At 46.9% G+C, this 24,612-nt stretch overlaps 2 protein-coding genes across 2 annotated transcripts in view; both read left to right on the top strand.

Annotated features, from left to right (window-relative positions):
- SERPINH1 (serpin family H member 1) overlaps positions 1-24,612 on the top strand; it is a 415,650-nt gene that overhangs the window by 178,534 nt on the left and 212,504 nt on the right. The window lies entirely within an intron of this gene.
- Positions 1,991-23,490, top strand: MAP6 (microtubule associated protein 6). Its single transcript, XM_063304492.1, has 3 exons — positions 1,991-2,826; positions 21,704-21,917; positions 23,226-23,490. Exons 1-3 carry the CDS (start codon positions 2,006-2,008, stop codon positions 23,427-23,429), a joined length of 1,239 nt encoding a protein of 412 aa, XP_063160562.1. The 5' UTR covers positions 1,991-2,005; the 3' UTR covers positions 23,430-23,490.

Consider the following 24,612-nt stretch of genomic DNA (forward strand, 5'->3'; position numbering starts at 1 on the left):
TTCCCCTTTATTAACAAAATGCAATACACAAACAAAAAGAAAAATAGGTTTGCGTGTCCATGTGATTTCGAATTACATACCCATTACATGGAAAATGATGTCTGGACAATTGAAATGGATTCTCTGTGCTTTTCTTACCGCAAAGGACCTTGGTCTCCAACCCTAGAGTGAGAAATTTCTGGCCCAGATTACTCAAGGAAGTGCTGGCATTACTTGCAACTTGCAAACTATTGCTTATAGTAGTAAACTCTGCATGGACAAAATATGGTCATCGTTTACTGAAACTGTTGCATACAACTCTATAGAAGTATAGATATGCATTAGATGATTGATAGATAGATAGATAGATAGATAGATGGATGGATGGATGGATGGATGGATGGAAGGATAGGATAGGATAGGATAGGATAGGATAGGATAGGATAGGATAGGATAGGATAGGATAGGATAGAGAGACAGATAGATAAAGATGATAGAGATAGGTGATAGATGATAGATAGATTGATAGAGATGAGAGAGAGAGAGAAAATTAAATAAATGTAACATTTCTTTTCTCCTTGTTCTGTTTCATTAAATCAATACGGGGAGAAAGAGGCAAAGGTCGACGTGGCACAGACATTTCTTGCGGTCTGAAACGTTAATGTTGTGATCCTCGCCGTTATTTGGTGAAGTTTAAGACGGGGCTCCGCGCCGGTGAAACTGCAGAACTAGCTATTAAAAGCCATCTGTGCCCAACTACGTCGGCTGGGGGCTGGATTGGGGTGGTGGGGGTGGTGGACTAACATTCTTTTTGAAATTTTACCTATTTCACTATCTTAACCGCCCCCTCCCCCCCGCCCCAAAACCCCCAAAATAGAATCGCCAGCCTTCGACCAGCCACACGTTCTGCATCGGGCAAGTCGTTGCTGAGGGCTCTTACTGTAAAGCCAGCGAGCAAAGCTGCCTGAAGCACAAGAGGGACTAGCAGCTTGCTGAAGAAGGAAGAGTCGTTCCCCCGACCGACCATTCCGGGATGGTACAGCCCCCACCCACCACCCCGGTAAGGATGCAAAGCGTCCGAGTCCGGTGTGAGTCTTTCTCCCACCCACCCCAACCGAGCCAGCTGGTGGCATGGTCCGACCCAAGCTGTCCCCCTCCCGGAGCCTGAGTGGACCAGCCCACCACCCCCTTTTTCCCCGGCACGTGGGAGGGGCCCTTCGGCTCGACCTTCCCCACCCCCGGATTGTCCTCTGTTGGCTCCGGGGGAGGCTTGGAAAAGCCGGAGCCGGCGGATCCGGGCCCGGTCGCCAGGACTGGGGCTGGCTCAGTCACCACGCCCAGCATCCCCGCCAATGCGCATCCCCGCCTCGGAGAGCATCCCTCGGCCGGGCGGGCCGGGAAGGGTTAAGGGCGGACGCCTGCCCCCCCCACCCGCCATCCGCCGCGCGCCTGCGTGCTGGCGGCGGCAGGTGCCCGGCCCCCTCCCCTTCGGCATCCCGGCTGGGTGGGGCCGCTTTCTCTGCCGCAGCCCCCGTCGCCGCCGCCGCCGCCCAGGCTGGCTCCGGATTCGCAGCGGCCGCGCTCCTCGGGCATCGGCACCAGCGTCGGGCAGGGGGTGCCTCCCTTCCCTCCCTTCCCCCTGACCCTCGGCGGCCCGGGGGGCAGCGCCCGGCTGCCCGTCTTCCGCCCCCGCCCCGCGGGACCCTCCGCTGCTGACCTGAGGGTGGGAGGCAGGCAGCATCCCGTTAGCCGGGGGGGGCGCGCTGCTTCCCCTTCTTTCTGGATGGCTCTCCTGATCTTGTGAAGCTCGAGTAGGGGGGGGCTTGCAAAGGAGGGCTGGGCTTGCCCGGCGAGGGGTCGGGATCCCCCGGGGGAGGGGGGCCTTCGGGCGGCGGCGGCGGCGGCGGCAGCCCCGGGGCGGGGGGCGGGGGTCCGGCCGAGCCGGAGGCTTCATTGTCTGCCCGGAGGGCGGGCCGGGCCGGGCCGGACCGTGGCGGGGGAGCGCGGGCAGGACCCCGCCGCCGAGATGGCGTGGCCGTGCATCAGCCGGGCGTGCTGCATCGCCCGCTTCTGGAACCAGCTGGACAAAGCCGACATCGCCGTGCCGCTGGTCTTCACCAAGTACTCCGAGGCCACCGAGCTGCCCGGGACGCAGCTGGTCCTGCCGCAGCCGCAGCCGCAGCCGGCTCGCCCGCCGCCCGCGGCCATCGACACCCAGCCGGCCGCCCTCGGCGGCGACGCGGATGCCCTCGCTAGGCCGGCCTCGGCCTCGGCCGCGGACCACGGGCCGGGGGCCCCTTCCAGAGCGGGGCCCTCCCAGCCCAGAGAGCCGGCCCCGCCGGACTCGGTGACGCGGCAAGACTACAAGCCCTGGAAAGTGCAGCGGCCGGAGCCGAGCTGCAAGCCGAAGAGCGAGTACCAGCCCTCGGACCTGCCCTTCGAGAAGCAGAGCCAGTACCAGAAGGACTTCCGTCCCTGGCCCATCCCCAGGAGAGGGGACCACCCCTGGATCCCCAAGCAGATGTCCATCCCCGCCGTCGAGCCGGACAAGGGAGCCACGGAGCGGTCCAGCAGCTGGGAGAGGCGCAGCAGGTCGCAGATCGGCCGGGACCGGGAGGAGGCCTCCGCCAAGCCCGCCCGGCCAGAAGAAGGAAGGCTGACCAAGCTCAAAAAGAGAGGCCACCTGCCTGAAGACCAGGCTCGGCCCCACCACCACCAGCCGCCGCCGCAGCCGCCGCCGGGATCTTCCGGGGCCCAGGAGGGCGGGAAGGGCCGAGCGGCGGTGGACGCGCTCAACCGGCAGATCAAGGAGGAGGTGACGGCGAGGGTGACCACCTCCTCTTACAGGTGAGGTCCCCCAAATGGCATTGTGGAGTTAAGGAAGGGCTTGGGGTTCATCTCCAGGGAGGAGGGCCACCTCTGTTGGCAGATCTGGGACCTGGGGGCCCAATATGTATTAGTTCCATGGAATCCTGGGAGTGGAAGGGACCTTGGAGATCCCTTGGAATCATACCTAGGGTTGGAGGTCTTCTTGTCCAGGGTTCCTCAACCTTGGCGACTCTAAGCTGTGCGGACTTCAACTCCCAGAATTCCCCAGCCAGCTTTGCTAGTCTAACCCCTGCTCAAGGCAGGAATCCTCAGTTTAACTGACCAGGGGACCAGGGGACATGAGACTGCCATCTTGGCTTCAAATTCTCATGCAGCCGCAGATGTTTAGCTACTTGGGCTGAAGAGGAGCCAGCGTGGAAACCTGTTAGACTTCTGGTTTGATTTTAGTTCAGCGGGGGTGTCGTTAGGGGAGGTCAAAAGAGTCAAGATGGGTCCATGTTAAAAAGGGACGGGGCTTTGAATGCAGGCTCATGGCTGCCATCTTGACTTTTTGGACCACTGTAATTCAGTCACCATCTGTGCTTTTGCAGAACTCTTCCTTATGGGACTTTCTTAAAGGGTGTTAAGTGCTTCCCTTTCCATTTCTCACCCTGGCTGTTGACCAGATTTAGAGGTTGTTCAGCAAGCCCAAAAGACAATCCCAAATGTGTAGGTGTATCTGATTACAAAAAAAAAACCCAAAACCAAATTTCCCAGTTTTAAAAATGTCAACAGGACTGAAATTCAGAGGTCTTTTGAGTTCCCCTGTTGAAGAAGACTTTTCAAGCCTAAAAACTAGAATGACCATCCCAAACAAAATTCTCCATAAAAATGCAGTTGGGTTTCCCAATTTCGGCGGTTAGAAAGTTCCACATTTTTGCAGTGCCTAAGATGAATTTAGGGACGCGGTGGCGCTGCGGGTTAAACCGCTGAGCTGTCGATCGGAAGGTCGGCGGTTCGAAACCGCGCGGCGGGGTGAGCTCCCGTTGTTAATCCCAGCTCCTGCTCACCTAGCAGTTCGAAAACATGCAAATGTGAGTAGATCAATAGGTACCGCTTCGGCGGGAAGGTAACGGCGTTCCGAGTCGTCATGCTGGCCACATGACCCGGAAGTGTCTATGACAACGCCGGCTCCAAGGCTTAGAAACGGAGATGAGCACCGCCCCCTAGAGTCGGATTCGACTGGACTTTACGTCAAGGGAAACCTTTACCTTTACCTAAGATGAATTTACAAATTATTAGTATGTCCATCACAGTTCTTCAGACCCTTTTTTCTCCTACTGAGTTCCATTCACCATAGAACCAAAGGTTATTATGGCCAGTTTAGGATAGAAGCAACAATTGTGAGCCAAGCCCAATTAATTAACCCCTTACCATATCAAGCCCAATTAACTAACTTTGATTGTTTGACAGTCCCATTATACTTCCCAGCTCACTTAGACTGGCTGGTAAAGTATAATATAACTAACAAGTAAACCAACAAAGGTTTCAAATGGGGTTCTAAGTTCTTCACTAGTCGCTATCTTCAGCTTTGTAAATCAGTGGTATGGAGCCTGTGGGATCGCTGAGGGAGTTAATGTGTTGTGGGAACACCTAAACCCAGTATTTAATCCAATGTTTCTCAATTTAAGCAACTTTAGGATGTGTGGACTTCAACTCCAAGAATTCCCCAGTCCATGCATGGGCTGGAGAATTCTGGGAGTTAGTCCATACATTTTAAAGTTGCTGGGGTTGAAAAACACTGATTTAACCCATTTAGCTTGTGTAGTTCTCCAAGCAAAAGAGTTGGAGAGAAAGAATACCTGAAAAGCCAAGCTTCTACATTACTCTAAAGCAGTGTTTCTCAACCTTGGCGACTTGAAGATGGGTGGACTTCAACTCCCAGAATTCCCCTTGCTGGCTGGGGAATTCTGGGAATTGAAGTCCACCCATCTTCAAGTCGCCAAGGTGGAGAAACACTGGCCTAAGGCCTGGCAGTAGAGAACACTCTTCTCTGAACACTGATTGGCTATGCTGGCCAAGCCACACCTACTGCTGCTTGTCTGGCCAATGGCAAAGGTGCTGGTGATGTCACGGAGCCTTGCCAGTACTTTGCTGAAACAAGACCACTTATAACATTAAATGCTTCCGTAAATGATGCTTTTGAACCATGTTAGGTTATAGGCTGGCAGAGTTTCCAGTAAGATCTGTCTGGTTAAGCGTATTGTGAGGACAGGACCACTCTAGACTGGCATGCAAGACTATTCGGATGACTTTTGCTGCCCCATCTTAGTTTCCAATTACTTTTGGAAGGGCCCCCAGAGTGTTCTTAAAAGACTGGAAGGGATAGGCGGACAGAAATTCGGCTGGCCAGGCATCTCTTCCACCTCTGTCACTCTTCTTCACGCTCTGTTGGCAGAAACTTCCATTATGGGCATGACTCAGGATATCTCCCCATAGGAGAAGAGATGCGGCAGCTTACCGATGTTGCCTGCAGCGTGCATGAATATGCAACCAACCATAATAATAATAATAATAATAATAGGAAATCTATTTCTATTAGATTAAAAAAACCCTAAAGTCTCCTTCAAGGCAACTTCATACACACATCTGTTTAGTTTTCTTGGCGGCAAATATGAAAATGGTTTGCCATTGCCTAACCTTAACCCTTTCTCTATTTTTTTTTTAAACTGTTCAGTCTGCTCAACAGCCTGCGGATATCTTGGCAATCTCCTCTCCAAGTATTAATCAGACCTGCACCTAATTAGCTTTGGAGTCTAGACAAACGATGCCTTATTCATGCCATGCTTGGCAACATCCCGGCACCCTCCAGGAAGCAAAAACCAGCCTGAATTAGACAACCTGGAGATTTCCTAATAGGTTATATTATAACTTTCACCATTCCTGATCAGCATAAAAAACTTTTAACAAGAATTAACTCATTATTTCCTTTCAAAGAATTGAGATAGAAACTAAAAACCCAGAATTAAAAAGGCAAAGGGATAGGAAAACGGGAAAGACAAATGCTGGGGAATGCACCACACAGAGAATTGTGTTTCTGGATGTGTGTTTGTGTGCATGGTGGATACATAACCTGTTCTGATGCATTGGCAACCCTTGGATTGCTAGCAATCTTCTGATAGACATAAGGCAGGTATGAACATTTTAGTCCAGTGTTTCTCAACCTTGGCAGCTTTAAGATGGGTGGTATGTTATGCTGACATTTTTCTTTCTACTAACAAAATAAAAAATGTATGCTTCGCTTATGGTCCAGTGGAGTTGGAGCTCCAGTGTCTAATAGTGTCACAGACGTGCCAGTTGACTCTTTTCCTGTTCCTGTTGCCCGTTCTCATTGCACGCCACCTGGGGAACTCGGTGGGTGTCTTTCTGACAGATCCACATCAGCAAATGTCAAAAAGGTTAGCAAGTTAATTGGTGCACTTGAGCAGAACTGGAAATCCGGATGCAGTTATAATTTGATTCAAAGGGACATTTTAAATTCTGTCCGATTTTTTTAGGAAAAGATGAGGAATTAGAGTGGCCTGAAAAACCATCACGGAGTATCTACTTTCCCCTAAATTTAGCTGTGCAGATTAAATGGATGGCTTGGCTGGGGCTTGTGCAAGGAAATCCATTCAGAATGTGCAATTGCATGCCAGCTGTAATTACAGAATTATTTCTTACACCTCACCGAGGAAGCTTCTAGCTGCAAGCCCAAATTTTATCACCCTCCCCCAAGAATGTGAAACCTTCTGTTTAACTTGCAAGGCTGGGTGATACCAGGAGTGAAGTTAAAAGTTTGCTTGAGGACTTCATTTTGGTCTCCGACTTTAGGCAATAAATTGTGGGGTTTGAACAAGCACACACCTGTCTTGGACACCTCGAAATTCATGTCCAGCAATCTAAACTGAGACCATTCAGATTAAGTTTGCAGAGGGATGAAAGCAGGGTTTTGTTTTTGTTTTACTTCTGCTAATCTTTGTAGAGGGGTTCTCTCCTCTTTAGGAAGCGCATGTCAAGCAACCATGCAGCATAGAAAGTAATATTGCAGGTTGTGTTTCTGTAACAAAATATGGATCAAGTGGGATATGGCCGGTCAGAGGAGACAGGCGGTGACAAATGTGAAAGATAGATAGATAGATAGATAGATAGATAGATAGATAGATAGATAGATAGATAGATAGATATAGCAGTCTTTGCATATATCTGTGGCACCTTCAGACAGGGCTAGACATTTTGGTTCAGACGTGACTTTTAAGACCCCGCTGCCCTCCAAAAAGGACAGGCAGGGAAGCAGAACAAAACTGAAAATTGATTTCATTTCATTTATTTATTCGTTCATTCGTTCGTTCGTTCATATTCATTCATTCATTCATTCATTCATTCAATTTATATAGCCACCCATCCCAGACCAGTGACTCTGATTTTATGTAACTGGTATGAAGAAGTGTACAGGTAGTCCTTGACTTAATGACTGTTTAATGACAGTTCTAAGTTAAGACGGCCTCGGAAAAAGTGCTTTATGACCTGTACTTGCACTTACTACGGTCATACCACCACCACCCCCCACAGTCACGTGATTGCAATTTGGGCACTAGGCAACCAGCTCACATTTACGACCAGTCGCAGCATCCTATGGTCACATGATTGTGATTTGTGACCTTTTTTGCTGCTTTCTGGCAAAAAAACGTCCATTAGGAAAGCTGGATTCACTTAACAGCTGTCGTAAAAATGGTCGTAAAATTGGGTCCGGTCACATGGTGACCCGACTTACGACGGAAATGCCAGTCCTGAATGTGGTTGTAAGTTGAGGACTACCTAATGTAATTGCACTTCTTTTTATGTAATTGGCCAGAAGAAGTCCTGCTAAGCTGAGTTTGATTCCTCCTACACTTGAGATCACTAATGCTGGCTGGGGAATTCTGGGAGTTCAAGTCCACGGGTCTTAAAGTGGCCAAGGTTGAGAAACACTGGTCTAGCCTGTTCCATACACCTGGTAAATGAGCTACGGCTCGCCAAAGCTTATGCCTTGGAATAAAAATCATTCGTCTGAAAAAGCGCTACTAGGTTCCTGAGTTTTGGTCAGGACTAACACAGCAGTCCTCCCATGATGTCTGGAACTGCACACACTTTGCTTGCGAGTTCACTTTCCTCTTTGTTCTAGATCAAGAGGTTTTCTGCAGTAGGCAACAAGCCATACCTGGCCGAGATCGTTGATACAGTTGGAACGGGTCTGGCGGATTCAGTATTTGGGCTCCAGGCAAGGCGGCCTCCTGTCTGTAGAAGGAATAAGAAAGGGACAGAGGAATGTTCGCACCAGAAGCTGGGGCCCGTTGCAAGAAAGAGAGAAAAGACGTTTGAACCTTTGCTTTGAGCAATGAGAAGCTCGGGGGAATTATAATCTGATGCAACGGAGCTGCAGAAATGAGGCTGGTGAATGGGAGGGGAACAGTGGATAGTGACTTTGTGAAATGTAAAAACAAGAGGAAAAAACGGAGCCTGCTTCTGATGGTTGGAGTGGAAGGGATTTTCAAGATAAGTTGCTGGCCTCTTTTCTCTGGCTGGGGAAAAGCCACCACTGAATTTGGGAGATTTTATAGGCTGTGTAATGGCAAGTTAGCTGTCTGTTTTGTTTGCAATAGTAAGGTATCTAGGGCTAGACTAGAAGACCCTGAAGAAGTTTTAGAAAGTTGTGGTTGCACGTGGGGCTTTGCACTGTTTTCAAGAATGTGTTCCTGTCTGAACTATTTCAAGAGATTCCCACTTACGTTTAATCCCTCTCAGCCATGTGGAGCCTTTTTTAAAGCAGGCTTCTTCCCTATCTAATCTGCAACGGTGAGATTTCCTAGTGGTCTCCCATCTGAGTACTAATCAAATCTGACCCTGCGTAGCTTTGCAAAATCAGCCAAAGCCGGCTAGGAGCTGCTCCATAAATATACATAATGAAAAGTCTGGGGAAACTGAGCAACTGAACGGAAGGAATAAAAAACTGAATATTTCAGTTTTTCTACAGGCTATAACAGTAGGAACTCGACTTTTTTCTTGCTTCTGGGAGAGAACTGTGGTTCGATAACCAGGAGGCCCAAGACTCTGTCTAGCCATGGAAGAGGGTGACCGTTCTGTCTCTGTATGAAATTCTGCTCTGGCCTTGCTCCCTTTCTAGCCATAGAATCCTAGAGTGAAAGGGGGCTCTTGAGGCCATCAAGTCTAACCCCTGCTCCATGCAGGGATCCAAATGAAAGCGCCCCACAGGGGTGCCCCCTTGAACATGTCCAACAAGGGGAACCCTACTATTCTCTGGGGATTGGTCTACTGCCAGATCGCTTTTAGGAACTTCTTCTACACAGTCAAAATCTGCCATTAATCCATTATTTTGCACCACCTTAGTTTCTAATCCCCGGCTCGTCCTTGTTGCTGTTCTCTGAACTGGTTCCAGGTTCTCTGTAGCCCTCTTAAAGTGCGATGTCTTGAAGTGGACGTGACAATAGAAGAGGGTTTGGCTGGCCACAGAGCAAAACAGAATTCTTCCTTGATATGATTTTGAAAACCCAACATCTTAAACCCAGGGCTGTGATTTTTCTGCCCTAAGTGAAGAACTTAGCATTTGTGTCTGCTGCATTTCATTCTGCTGCCTTCGACTGATTTTTGGTGAAGATTATTTTGAATTGTATTAGTCTTTTAGACCAGTGTTTCTTAACCTTGCCATCTTGAAGATGCATAGACTTCAACTCCCAGAATTCCTCAGCTAGCCATTGGAATTCTGGGAGTTGAAGTCCACACATCCCCAAGTATGAATCCAGGTGCTGCAGCTGGAGCATTCTTGCTCTAGGGGGTAATTCAGATTCTGTGCCAACAAGGCCTAAGATTCAGCAACTGAGACCACGTAGATGCAGATTAAGGCCCCTGCACAGACTTAGTTTTTTTCTAAGCATTTAGCAAATTTAGGGGTTCAAAGAATAAGGCATGGGATGTTTTTAGCTCTTTCTAATTTCTTCCCTTGCTGCTCTCAAAGCTTTGAACCACATCTTGACATTGTATTAGAGCTCAATTTGACTTGCATCCCCAATTTAAAAGGCACCAATTTTAAAGCTCTTTCAAAGAATGAACGAAGATGCATGCATGAAGATCCATCCCCAAAGCTTATACAGGTAGTCCTCACTTAACAACCATTCATTTAACAATGGTTTAGAGATACGACAGGGCTAAAAAGTCCTCAAAGTTACAACTGTCACACCACCCCTGAGGTCATGTGATCGCAACTTGGGGGCTTGGCAACCGGTTCGCATTTACAACTGTTTGCAGCATCCTGCGGTCACGTGATCATGATTTGCAACCTTCCCAGTCCGCTTCTGGCCCAAAAAATCAATTGGAAACAATTGATTTGCTTTATGACCATCATGATTCACTTTACAACCACAGTGACTTGCTTTACGACCACCGCAAGGGTCGTAAAATCTGGTCCGGTCATGTGGTGCCTTGCTTAATGACGGCATTGCTTAGCAACCAAAATTCCAGTCCCTATTGTGGACATTAAGCAAGAACTACCTGTGTTGGCATTCTTTTATAAAACAGACGCTTTATCCTTCACCTTAGCTATAATCAGATACCATGCTTAACCTGAGTTGTGAATTAACTCAGTTTCTAGGTCCACACAATACCTTGAACCCTAAACTAACCAAAGGCCTGAATTTACTGGATGACATAAGCCACCCAGAACCCAACCAGGTTAACATTAACCAATCTTTGCAGATGCCAGTGCCGCCCTTAGATCTCCCTCTGATCTAATGAAGAGTATTGTGCAAACATTGCCTTGAACCCCTCTGTTAAAGATGCATTTTGCATTGTTGGAAGTGGCCACGATACAACTCTCCAAAGCTCAGAGGACTTCAGCAACACAACCCTGAGTTACAGATATTCACTTCCCTCATAAAAATGCGCTTATTAAGAATTAATACCCTGGAAAAACATGTTTCATCAGGAAAGAAATGGATGAATTCCTAAAGAGCATCCGTAAACAACAGTCATCCCTATCCTAGTGGGCAAAGTGTGCTTGGCTAGGTTTTAGCACATGGGGGCGATTGCAAGAACCCGACTCTTGACTTTACGTCTTGTGAGCAGCATCCTCCCGTTATGGCTTGCTTATTTGAGCATATCATGTTTTGTAACCTGGATTTTCGGTTTAAGTGTGCTTCAGGAACGCAGCCAAACTTCGTTCTTTGGAAACAGAGATGGTGTGGTGTTGTGGTCAAAATGTTGAAATAGTCCTAGAGAGACCCAGAAATCTGTACACGCATGTGTTTCCCTCAGCTTGAGGAAAGTAAATAAAAACTTTGAGACAAGCTCAACTCCTGGTGACGATAGGGTCACACCGTGTTGTGTCCTTGGCAGTAGTACTGAGTGGTTTACTATGGCTTGTTTCTATGTTGGTCGTGGTTTTAACTTTCTAGTTTGGCCCACACACCTGAGATTTCCTAGTGGTCTCCCATCCAATACTAATCAGGTTTGACCTGGCTGGGCCAAATGACAGCTGAGCACTCCCTCACTAAGAAAGTTGTGGCTTCATCCTGTGTTATCGTTTTTTTTAAAAAGCTTTCCCATTAACAAGTCTGCCAGCGAGTAAGATCGGGGGAAGAATTAATAACAGCTTTCATGGAGTGCCGTGTGTGTGTCGGGGTGTGTGTGTGCCAATTGCTGTTTAAGAGCTTGCAGTACATGCAAACAAATAAACATGTGGCGGTGATACGTCCCAAGGAGAGGGTATAATTAAAAGTCACTTGAATGTGTAAAGAGAAATCTTGCATCTTTGAGAAGTGTGCAGATGCTTTCATAAAGGCGCAAAAAACTGACTCAAAAGTGGAACTTGCGTTATGAATGGGACTGTCTTATCGTTTTGCCTTCCGACCCCATTTTTTGGAAATCAGACACAAAGAATACCAGGGCTTGAAAATGAGATCATCTAGTCCAGCCCATTGCGTGGGGCGTGAACATACCACTTACATACAGTGACCGTATTTTCTTGGGAAAAAAATAAAGGACAAGCCTGGAAAAGGAGCAAATCTGAAAGAGGTTTGTAAGAATTAAAAAATAAATTAATTGTTTATGGTGATAACATGGCTTTGCAAAGGAAAATTCAAGAGCCGGACTAGGAGCATAAATAATTAAATCAATCTAAAGGGCAGCTTTCTGAAATAAAGGACTGTCCTTTATAAGGAATACTGCAAATAGTACTACCTCATCTCTGAAAGACGCCCATCCAGACTTACTTCAAGCCCCTTCCGTGAGGAAGAGACCATTTCCCAGCCAAGACAGGGTTTTCCACTATTAAACACCCCTTTCCACCCAGAAGACTTTCATGCTCTCCAGCTGAAATCTTCCTTTCCATTTAAACCCACTGTTGTGTCTTCTGGAACAACCCTGAACAATTCTCTCCCATCTTCTGTATGACAGCCTTTCAGGTCCTTGAAGACGGCTGACGTGCCTCCCCACAGTTTCATCCAAGTTAAACATGCTGTCACAGGTTTGTTTTTGGGATGGTGACAGGCAGAAGACGGTCAAAGCCGCACAAACAGGATTTTTCAAATTATTAAATGTATACTAATACAGTTTTTTCAGCCCACTTCTTTCTAAGTAGCCTCGCTTCCTTAGACCCTAGACCAGTGTTTCTCAACCTTGGCAGCTTGAAGATGGGTGGACTTCAACTCCCAGAATTCCCCAGCCAGTGTTTCTCAACCTTGGCAGCTTGAAGATGGGTGGACTTCAACTCCCAGAATTCCCCAGCCAGTGTTTCTCAACCTTGGCAGCTTGAAGATGGGTGGACTTCAACTCCCAGAATTCCCCAGCCAGTGTTTCTCAACCTTGGCAGCTTGAAGATGGGTGGACTTCAACTCCCAGAATTCCCCAGCCAGCATGGCTGGCTGGGGAATTCTGGGAGTTGAAGTCCACCCATCTTCAAGCTGCCAAGGTTGAGAAACACTGCCCTAGACCATATCATCCTGTCCATTATTTATTGTCTTATTTCCACTGACTTCTATAGTCTTACTTTATAAATTTATAGAGCGTTTTAAAAAGTACTTTCTACAACGCAGATCTATAGTCTTATCTTACACTTCTGCTGCAACCCAAGATACTGAATATCTAAAATTTGCAAGGAAATTTCGCAATATGTTAGGTCAGTGTTTCTTAAACTTTTTGTTCTCAGGACTCCATTGCACTTTTAAAAATTAGGGAGGACCCCAAAAGAGCTCTTTTGCTTGTATGGCTTATATTTATCGAGAAAATTGACTCACTCATAGAATGTTTATTTTTTGAATCGGGTTAAAATAACAATATTTAACATAAATATTTTTCAAGAAAAAGCCCTATTTTCAACTAATAGTGAGAAGAGTGACATTGTGTTAAATTTTTGCAAGTATCTTCAGTATCTGGCAAATAATTTTGATTTAGCAGGCCCCTGAGAGGGTCTTAGGGGGACCCCCAGGGGTCCTTGACCACACTTTAAGAAACACTGGGTTAGACAGACAATATCTGGAGGTTTGTTTGTTTATTTATTTATCAAATTTGACACTGCCCATCTCCTCTGAGTGGTTTACAACATAAAACAATAATTATGTAATAAAATTCCAATATAAAATATAGACTAAAACAATTTTAAAAGCTACTAAATATAATAAAATCCCGATGGCTATGGTCTCATTCAGTCCTTGCGTAGGAGGGGCACTTCAAGGCACTAGCCAGCCCCAAGTATGACTATTCTCCTCCCTGCCCCAAGCCCGGTGGCAGAGCCAGGTCTTCAAATTCTTCCGGAAGGCTAGGAGCGATGGGGCTGATCTCACCTCTGGGGGCCAGATGTTCCAGAGGGCGGGCGCCGCTGCAGAGAAGGCCCGCCTCCTGGACCCCGCCAGACGGAAGGTTCATACATGGCCACGTGCTTCAGAATTAGCAATGTTGTGATAGATACAAGAACCAGCCAGTCAGTCTGACTGTGATTTGCTCATTATAAGTGCGAGTTCTCCTTGCTGCATGTTTGCAAACTGATGTCCTTATTTCACAGTTCTGAGGTTCTCCGGATGACAAAATTCCCACTCGCGTAGTTGCGATCCTGCACTTCTCAGTTCCCAAAATTCAGCTTTTAAGGAAATGCGTGTCCAAAAATGTGTGCAATTGAGAAAATGCTAATGATTCTTTCAGTTTAGCGAATGCTAGAATGATTCAGCCAAGGGAATGAAACTGGATATAAATCTGCCTGTACACACTCACTGTGTACCTTAGTTATCCATACAGGGGTGGTTCCTTTATGGTGAACCTTAAATCTTACTTCTTGAAGATTTCTCACTGATTTCTTGTCTGCACTGACTCTTGAGATTTTTTGCTTTTTTTTTTCTAGTTCCCCAGTGCATCCAGCAGCTATGACTTAAAAGACTGATCTGTCACAATCAGATTTTTCTTATCCATAATTACAGGTAGTCCTCGACTTCTGACCACAATTGGTCAGAATTGTCCTCGACTTCTGACCACAATTGGTCAGAACTTCTGTCACTAAGCAAGACAGTCATTAAGTGAGTCGCACCCAATTTTATGACCTTTTGCTGTGGTCATTAAGCAAATCACTGGTCATTAAGCAAATCTGGCTTTCCCATTGACTTTGTTTGTTGGAAGCCAGCTGGGCAGGTCGCAAATGGTGATCGTGCGACCTTGGGATGCTGCAACCGTCATAAATACATGCCAGCTGCCAAGCGCCTGAATTTCAGTCGTGACCATGGGGACGCTGTGATGGTCATAAGTGCAAGGACCGGTCACAAGTCACTTTGTTCAGCGCCACTGTAACTTTGAACAGCTGCTAAAGGAATGGTCGTAAGTTGAGGACTACCTGTATTACAAATAATACATACAGTCTTTTCTCTCTCTTGTGTCTCTTCCACCCGTGCCTTAAATATTCTGTCAGAAACTGAAAAAGCCATCTGCTGATTTCATCTGTGGGCCGTAACTGTTGCTTCAAACAAACTGTCATGTATTGTAAAGTCTTCACCCTTCCAGCAGAATTCACCGAAAGTTGTCTCCTTGTTATGCATTCTTGCACATGATTATCGAGTGCGAATCTTCGTGCAGGCAGACGTTGCTTCTGCCCCAAAAGCTTAAAATAGAGACTGCTTTGTGTACGGAATTTATCCATGGAACTCAACCTCCGAATGCGGCGATCGCTCTTACTGGATCAGACAGCTTTCAGATTATCTGAATGCCAGTGGTCGGAAAACATCATCTGCCGCCTTTCTATAATCTGGCTGTCCCGTGTTCATCTGGACCAGGGTTTCTCAACCTTGGCCACTTTAAGCTGTGTGGACTTCAACTCCCAGAATTCCACAGTTCTGGGAGTTGAAGTCCACAAAGTGGCCAAGGTTGAGAAACTGATCTAGACCAACGAAGCTGGCTTAGTAAATAGGCGGTCAATATATCCCTGGTACTGAAGTGGTGTCCTATTTAGGGGGCTGGCATTGCTCTGTGCATTGCCCAGAAACCCCTGATTTAGGAGTGGGTGTTTGGGGGGAAAGGGGCAAAATACAGGATCCCTACTCCCCATTTTGGGTAATTTGCTTTCTTTTCTTAAAACCATTTTAAACCTATTTGGGGCTTCCCACCATAGTGCGTGTGTGTGTGTGTGTGTGTGTGTGTGAACTGAATTGTGTGTGATTCTTTGTCAACTGTAGCTGAAGGGGATGCCCAAAGTTGTGTTATAGAGTTGGCAGCCCCACATGCTCTGGGACCAGGTTGCGCCCCTCTGTTTTAAAGGAAGGTCAGGGTTTGATTCTGGTAAATAGGAAAATACCCAAAGACTAGGCATGTAAGTGGTGTAGAGGTAATTTAGTTTCATTATAAGAAAACCTATTTGGAATCTTGAATGTTTAGGAGATATATGAAATAGAGCTATAGGTAGTCCTCACTTAACGACCACAATAGGGACCAGCATTTCAGTTGCTAAGTGAAGCAGTCATTAAGTGAATCTGACCCAATTTTACAACCTTCTTTGCAGTGGTCATTAAGCAAATCATTGTGGGCATTAAGCGAACCATGTGGTCGTTAAGTGAATCACACAGTTCCCCATTGCTTTTGCTTGCCAGAAGCTGGCCAGGAAGGTCGAAAATAGAATCGCATGACCACAGGATGCTGCAAAGGTCATAAGTGTGAACTGGTTGCCAAGTGCCTAAATTATGATCATGTGACCGCAGGGATGCTGCAATGGTCATAAGTGTGAGGACTGCTCATAAGTGGTTTTTTTCAACACCATTGTAAGTCCAAACTGTCAGTAAATGAATGGTTGTTAAGTGAGGACTTCCTGTAGTACTATTTTTCTGAGATAGCAAGGAACCAGGGGCTGGGCGCTGTTGACCTCTTTTGCAAAAGGTTCAGGCACCTCCCCAAATGATCATTTAACAAAGGCATCCAATCTTAGAAGAAGCCCAAATCTTGCAAGATTTTGCCTTCCTCCGGAGAACATTATGATTCATACAGCCCCTGCGAGCACCATGTTGCCGGCCAATCTCTCAAGACCATCAAAAATCTTAATTTGTAAATGTTTTTGACTTGGTTGCTTGAAAGCATAAGCTGGTGTCTTTTTTCTGCCTTCTCACCAAGGAAACGCTTCCATGCAAGCGCCACCTGCTTTGTGGCAAGCTCTGAATCCATTATCTGTCACCTGGTCATACTGTAGCAGAAGGACGCTCCGCAGTTGGCCATCTGCTGCTCCGGGCTCCCAGCGGTCCGGCAAAATCCCCTTAAGGAGCCCAGGCGCATCCCTTGCATGCAGGGAGCCATGTGGCACAAGGTTAAGAGGGGATTAAAAGTGGGGGAGAAGGAGACTTTAAATGATGCAGCCCTTTTAGGATGCTATTTTTTTTCTTTAAGCCTTGATTGCAGGGTATCCACATGTATATATTATACAGGTAGTCCTTGTTTAGCAACTGCCTCGTTTAGTGACCATTTGCAGTTGTGATGGTGATGAAAAAGTAACTATATGACCAATCCTCACATTGCAACCTTTTCAGGTCTATTGTTATTTATTTGTTCAGTTGCAGGTCTGTAAAGCAAAGGAAAGTTGAAGTGAGATCGTAAGCACAGTCATGGTTTCACTTAGCAACCTCTTTGCTTAACGACCAAGTGGCCAGTCCCAAGTGTGGTCACTAAACGAGGACGACCTGTATGTATGACTTTAGTACATACATATATACACACAGGGAAGTTTTTTTCTTTTAAGCATTGATTGCATTGCTTGATCGAAATGTTTTGTGCGTGTGTATAGTACGTTGTGTTATATTTATACGTAGAGACATGTTCAGATAGATATACACACACACACGTGGACACTTCTCTTTAAGGATGGATTATTTTGTGAAGTTCTTGGTGGTCTCTGAGCTTGGCTGTTTGCTTGCAGACATTTCGTTACCCCGTTAGGTAACATCATCAGTGTGAGTGGATATTATGATCCTCATCACCATCATCCCACCTTGATCAAAATGCTTATATACACACACAACCCCAAATTTGCCACCAGAATAAACTCAAAAAATATACAGATAGGAGAAGGGAACCTTCTCTGTGCTGTCTTGAGCTTCTGGAGGGAAGGCAGGAAATAAATTAAATGAATAAATAAAGGGTGCAGCTAGATTGCACAGGTGCAAGCCAGAATCTTGCAGGGCAATCAGTGAAGCCAATGCTGTTATGAATTGTACCGACGTTGCACATTTCCTCTGTGAGTGAAATCAGTCTTGGGAACTTTAAGATGGGTGGACTTCAACTCCCAGAATTCTGGGAGTTGAAGTCCACCCATCTTAACGTTCCCGAGGTTGAGAAACATTGTCCTAAAGCAATGCATACGACTTTCTGGGTTTTCCAGCTCCCTGTGGTTTGAGTGTTAAATATGTCTAGATTTTAGCTTTTGGGTGGACTTTTGAGGAACCAAAATAGTCTCAGTTCCTAGCTCCATCTGCAGGTTATAAAGGGCAGAAACAGCTTGGAATTCTGCGGGAGGAATGGGCCAATCTGCAGTTTCTCATTTTTCCAGATTGAAAGTTCGAGTTTGAGCTTTCCTTAATTTTTAATTAAAAAAAAAAAAAGATTGCATACAAATTGGCATGGAAGCCGGCTGGGTGACCTTGGGCCAGTCCCTCTCTCTCAGCCCAACCCACCTCACAGGGTTGTTGTTGCGGGGAAAATAGGAGGAGTGTTAGGTATGTTCACCGCCTTGAGTTATTTAAAAATAATAAAGGTGGGATAGAAAATAAATAAATAAATAAATTTTATGAGATTTTGACATTTCTGTCTGTAGTTTGATTTTATTGTAAACCGCCCAGAGTCCCTCTTTTGGGGGAGATGGGCGGTAATTAAATTTGAATAATAAATAAATAAAATGTTCCTTCAAGCATAAGCATTTTTGCTTGCAATTTTGCCTAATTATGGCCAGTCTTTTAATACAGTTTTTTTTTTTTTATATTCATGAAAAATGTGCACTTTTGTGCCAATATTTCCCTACCTTTTGTTATTTTTGTTATGTTACGTTACGTTACTTTTTGGCTCGGCAAACTGGATTGCAAAATTCAGAGCAGGGCAGATTTTGAAGAGTAAGTGCGTGAAGATTGTGAAACTCACAGAGCCTGGGCATGTGATCGTGTAAATCCCACTTTAGCTGCACAATACTCAGCTGGGTTACCGTAGAGTCAGTTGGAAATGGTCCAGAGCCTTCTTTGTACTGTATAGAGAATGTTGTACTGCAGCTAAACCTGACTTGCCGTTTGATATGCAGAGGAATTTTTGCTTCTCTAGCACAATGTATTTTTTATACTCAGGAAGAAAGAAAAGTAGTCCTTTTTTTAGCAAAACAAGTATTTGTCAAAAAGGAGGAGGAGGAAGGAGAAATTCTGCTTTGGGCTTGTTCTGATGCTGCAATAGCACTGCGTTTATGCAAGACTGGTGCGATCACACAGGGATTGGGTTCACAAAACATACTAAACTAGCTGCAACTAGATGCACGGAATTGTGGAGTTGGAAGGGCCCTAAGACAAGCATCTTGCAGCACGCTAGAAACAAACCTGTGTGCCATGGCCTGCTGGTTAAGCACCACTGTTGTCGGGAATCCCTGTACAAGGTATGTGCCATCTTGCCCTCTGGGTTCCTCCCTCTCCTTGGTTATCAATAGCAGAAAGTGTTACTTTAGGTTACAACAGCTGGTAGCACTTCACTGCCTGTCATGTTCCCTGTTTCAATGTAGTTTGTACATCGTAGCGTTTCCCATGCCATGCGCTGACGCGCGTTTCTGTGTGGGAGGGAGCTGCTGTGAGACCTTGCGCCAAGCTCTGATGTGAAATCAGCACAATGGAATGCATTTGGGTTGTGTTCTCTGTTCAAGGCCTTTTCCCGCAGACCATCGGAAGCCGTTAGGAGCACCTGGGATTGTGAGCTTGGGAAGATTCTACGGGGGACGGGATCTCATTTGCACCGAGGGTTTTTAGTTTGCATTTGGCACACTTTCATCATTCTCAGCTTTCTCTGTGATCCTGCATACTATTCTTCAATAAATCAGATATCCTTGAATCTTGCCTGTGAGTCTGATACTGTTTTAGAATAGGCAATCATTACATAAAGCTGAGAAATCCCAAAATTGTACCGTTAGCTCCTACCAAGATCAGTCTCCTGTGAGGGAAAATAGTTAACGATGGCTGAGTCGCAAGCCACGACCAGGGGACTCGAGGAGATGGCTAGCGTGATGCCCGAGTCGACAGTCAGGAGCGGGGAACTGAATCTCACCCCAGAGCCTTCAGAATCCCGAGACCTGTCAAGGGATGAATCGAGTTCCAATTCTGGCGTGGAGGAATCTGCTGACGGGGAAGAGCCAGAGAAACCGGCACCTAGCAAATTGCTTGCAGAGTTGATCACCTTGGATGAAGTAGGGGAACCCCAGCCAGGGACGTCGGGGGCGTCCTGGAAGTATCGGTTCCCGCTAACCCCAGACAAGGTGTCAACTGAGAGGAAACCAGGCGCAGGAAGGAGAGGGGACTCTTGAACCCCTGAGAGACTAAGAGTGATGGAAGCCAAATTAGAATCGGTGGAGTACATGTTGGAAAACCTGTCTTTGTCACTGGAGGGGCAGGGGAGACGCGGAGGAGATCCCAGCTTCCCGCAACCATCCCCCATCCTCCCTTCCAGACTGCCGGCGGAGCAGGGCCGGAGACGGCTCCGGGATGAATGTCCACCCTGCAGAGCCCGGTCGTCAGTATCCCCACCCCATAAGGGAAACGCTACTATAACCTGGGGCCGAACCACACAAGCGCCTGATGGCCACACTCCAACCGGAGGCGGAGTGAGAGACTTTTCTGTCAAATTTGATGGGGATCCAACCAAGTTATCCTTCTTTCTAACCAAAGCTAAAAGTTACATGAGGCAGTTTGGAGCATGCTTCCCTTCCGAAGAGGCTAAGATAACTGCCATCGCCACCAAGTTGAAGGGTCAAGCGGCTGACTGGTATGTTCAATTAACTGATGCTGACTCCCCTGCACGGGATTACTTAGATGATTTCGCGTGGTCTCCGGTCACGACTTTGTTCCCATCCCTGAACTGCCACAGCCCCCTTCCCAAACGTGTTCTGCATCTGACTGGGCTGTTAAACTGTCTGATTCCTGGCCGGTAATTCAACAAGCTTTGGCTGATGCCCAGGCTGCTTACGAGTCTCAAGCTGATAAGCATCGCTCTTTACAACACAACTTCAAAGTTGGGGATCAGGTGTATCTATCTACTAAATTTATCAAATCACCTCAACCCTCTAAAAAACTTGCTCCCAAATTCATTGGTCCTTTTCCTATTGTGGGCCTTGTCAATCCAGTCACTGTTAAATTGGACCTGCCTCACAATTTGAAACGCTTGCACCCTGTTTTCCATTGCAGCTTGCTTGAGCCTGTGCACCACTCACCACGTTGGCACCCTCAACCTCCTCCTCCTGCTCCAATTATGATTGACGGCCAACAACACTTTGAAGTCAAGGACATTGTTGATTCTCGCAAGCTTCGAGGCACCCTTCAGTATCTGGTCCGATGGAAACACTTTCCTCATCCTGAATGGGTCTCTGCCCACCATGTTAACGCCTGTTGCTTAATGTATTCTTTATTTTGGGGGGGCAGTATGTCATGTTCACTGTTTCAATGTAGTTTATACATCGTAACGTTTCACATGCCATGGCGCTGACGCGTGTTTCTGTTTGGGAGGGAGCTGCTGTGAAACCTTGTACCAAGCCCTGTATCTGAATTCATTACAATGGAATGTGTTTGGGTTGTGTTCTCTGTTCAAGGCCTTTTCCCGCAGACCATCAGAAGCCGTTAGGAGCACCTGGGATTGTGGACTTGAGAAGGTTCTACGGGGGACGGGATCACATTTGCACCGAGGGTTTTTAGTTTGCATTTGGCGCACTTTCATCATTCTCAGATTTCTCTGTGATCCTGCTTACTGTTCTTTAATAAATCAGATATCCTTGAATCTTGCCTGTGAGTCTGATAGTTTTAGAATAGGCAATCATTACACTGCCTTGGTGCAATCTTGGAAAAACTCTTCGAGGTCAAGCTTGGTTGGGAGTTGGATGGGAGACCACCAGGAGATCACAAGGCTGTAGGCTGGGAAAGCTCTCTGGAAGCTGACAGGGCAAATTGGTTTTTGGTTTTTTTTTGGCCATGAAAACGATGCAGAGACACCAAGAACTCGCACTTAACTTTGAAGCAGACTTTAAGACCGGCAGATGTTTTGGGGCTGGGCTTCCTGCCGATCCCTAGGGCTGATTATTCTTGTCATTCTTGGGGTGGCGGCTGTGATTTTCCTGTTCCCTTTCCTCTTTTCTGCCCCCTCCCAGAAATGAATTTCGACCGTGGACGGACATCAAGCCAGTGAGAGCTATCAAAGCGAAGTCCCAGTATGAGCCTCCGGATGAGAAAATCAAGCTACAGACAAGCTACAGTTCCCAGTTCACTGCCGAGGGAGCAAAGCCTGGCCCGGCAGATAACAAATTCCTGGAGCACCGAAGGATACGCAGCCTCTATAATGAGCCGCAGAAGGAATCTCCGAAGGTAAGGATGGGATGGGGGTGGGGAATTCTGGCTGGGGAATTCTGGGAGTTGAAGTCCACCCATCTTCAAGTGGCCAAGGTTGAGAAACACGGGACTAGATCCAGTTCAAAATCCATTGCAAGGGCCCCCAATAGTGTTCTTTGCAACTGAGCATTTGAGTTTCTGGGGGGAACATTTATTAAGTGCGCCAAAGAGTGATTTGATATTCCCCCATATGGATGAAAAAACATGTTTATAATGTATTGCTCCACTGGGTGAGTTCTAAAGCGGGAGGAAATAATCCATGGGCCAAACATAACTCCCCCATCACCCCATTTAAACATCCCTAGCACCCCAAGATTGCACCATTGAGATTTAGTGGCAAAATAACCCAATTTGGGCTGTACAATTTCAGTCTGGGAGTTCATAGTGGTTTTAAAGGTAGGAGGTGCAGATTGTTTCCCCATCTCCCACCTTAACCCCCCTCAAAAAGCCCCCAAATCTGGCACAGTTTTCAAAGCAGGGGCAGTTTTAAGGGTGGGGAAAACAACTTCCCCAAAACAAGGGTGTCAGCAGGGTTAGGTCAACAAAATCCAGACGGTGAAATTGAAACTCTGCTTATTTTTATGGGCGAATGAGTCGGTTTTCTGGATTGCCTCCTCCGCAGGGGTGCCCTGAGCTGAAGGTTGGACTAGATGACCTCTACTTCCAATGCTATGGTTTAGGGTTGGGCTCTGCTTTAGCGGTTTTCACATGGGGCTAAAGAAGTTGGATCAGATCCAGAGTACACTAGAGACGGTGGTCCCCTAATCCATGGCTTATCACCCAGAGGCTGAATCTGGCCCTCAGCCTGACAGATGTTGCCCTGACTCCTTCCGTAGACCCTTCCGGTGTGGTACCAGGATCCAGAATCATGCAGGGCTTGGGATCTAATTCCAGAAAGGTGCTTCCAAGCACAGGAGGACAACCTGACTGGTCTCTGCAGCTCTTTAAAGTAGCTGCATCTTTTTCCGGTGCAGCCACAGGAGGCAGACGGGCGATCTGGGGAGAAGATGCAGCTGTTTCAAAGAGTTGCAGGCAAGACAATGTGCAGGCCCCATGTCTTCCAAGCCACCTTTTTGGCACCGAACCTGAAGCATTCCACAACCTTATTGGGAATGGGGTGTAGCATCACAGTGGGGTTTGGATAATCGTCCAATGTTTCCTGCCTCCTCTGGGTGTTTCTGTTGGCTGTGATCTCCAATCCTCTGTCTAAATTCACTTTTCCCCACCCTTCCTGTGTGTGTCGTGCTTGTCCTTCACCCCGGTGGGGTTGTTGGTTACGGCCAGGTGGAGAAGCCCAGTCCTCAGCCTTCTAAGCCAAAAAAGACGACCACAAGCCATAAATCTCTGAAGAAGCCCAAAGACAAGCAGATGGCGTCCAGCAGGTCCTCCAAGAAGAAGGCCGCGGAGGCGTCCAGCAGAACAACGACTGTCGAGGACAAGGAGAAAAGTAAAGAAATTAACAATAAGTTGGCTGAAGCGAAAGAGTAATTCACTGCAGTTACTCGCTGTTCTTCCTGTCTCTCTGTTTATTTCTCCTTCCTTCCCTCCCCCCCTTTCCTTTGTTTCCTTTGTTTCCTTCATTACCTTCCTTTCTCCTTTCCCTTCCCTTCCCTTCCCCCTGCCTTCCTTTCCTTTTTTCCTCCCTTCCTCCCTCTTTCTTTCCTCCTTTCCTCCCTCCTTTCCTTCCCTTCCCCTCCCTCCCTCCCTCCCTCCCTCCCTCTCTTTCTTTCTTCCCTCCCTCCCTCCCTCCCTCCCTAGAAAGCCACAGAGTTAATTAGAGGCTTCTGATCAGCTTATGCCCTGACTGTATTAGAAGCTCATTCTGCTGGATTTTTAAGGAGATTAGAAAGTCTCCTTGAGCTGGGGAGCAATAGCACATTTCTGTAAATGTGTGTTAGGGGATTAGGATGGAAACAGGGCTGAAGCATTCTTCCTCTCAGACCTGTTGGGCAGGTTGGGCGGTGTTTTCCCTTCTAAAGCCCTTGAAGCCTGCAGAAAGTGGGGGGAAGGCACGTGCGTTTCAAGAGGGAGCCAAACGGGGTCTTGGACTGTTTCCAGCTCCCTTAGAAACAAGTCAGCATCTCCAAGGTTGGGCAAACTGTGACCCTGCTGATGTGCTGAAAGACAATTCCTAGCAACAATGATTATTATTGTTGTTATTATTTGAAACGGTATGCTGCAGACTCTTCATGGCAGCTTACAATACAACACACAATATAATATCTACAATACCAAAATCCCAATACCTGGAAAATATTCCACAATTTCACCAAATCAATAAATAACACCAGAAATAAGACTATAAAGGCAACAGAGCGGGTGGCCGCTGTCATTCATCAGCATCTGGAGAGCCAGCCGTGTCCTAATAGTTTGAATCAACCACAGCCTCCGTTTTTGCTGTGAACCCAGGGTGGGAGGATGACAAAGATTTTCAGTCCTGATCTGAGCGTTACATGCTTGCTTAAGCAAATCCTTCTCCCCCCATCACACCCGCCTGGCCCCACGCAACTTTAAGTCCTTTGAATTTAAATGGTGGGTCAATCTTGTGAGAGCAGATGGAAGGTGTGGCAGTTTCCAGATGTGCCTCTCAGAAGCCCCTTTCCTTAGTTCTTATGCACATGCCTTCAAGAAGGTGGGAAAGAAAGAGGCCATCTGGTTATCACCCACACTG

Source organism: Candoia aspera, chromosome 5, assembly GCF_035149785.1.
Source record: "Candoia aspera isolate rCanAsp1 chromosome 5, rCanAsp1.hap2, whole genome shotgun sequence".
In the NCBI taxonomy this organism is placed as follows: Eukaryota; Metazoa; Chordata; class Lepidosauria; order Squamata; family Boidae; genus Candoia; species Candoia aspera.

Excerpts from the sequence above, each read along its gene's own strand:
- MAP6 (XM_063304492.1), top strand. The coding sequence starts at position 2,006 with ATGGCGTGGCCGTGCATCAGCCGGGCGTGCTGCATCGCCCGCTTCTGG. Across the intron at positions 2,827-21,703 it reads GTGACCACCTCCTCTTACAG|AAATGAATTTCGACCGTGGA; the intron begins GTGAGGTCCCCC and ends GCCCCCTCCCAG. Across the intron at positions 21,918-23,225 it reads CGCAGAAGGAATCTCCGAAG|GTGGAGAAGCCCAGTCCTCA; the intron begins GTAAGGATGGGA and ends GGTTACGGCCAG.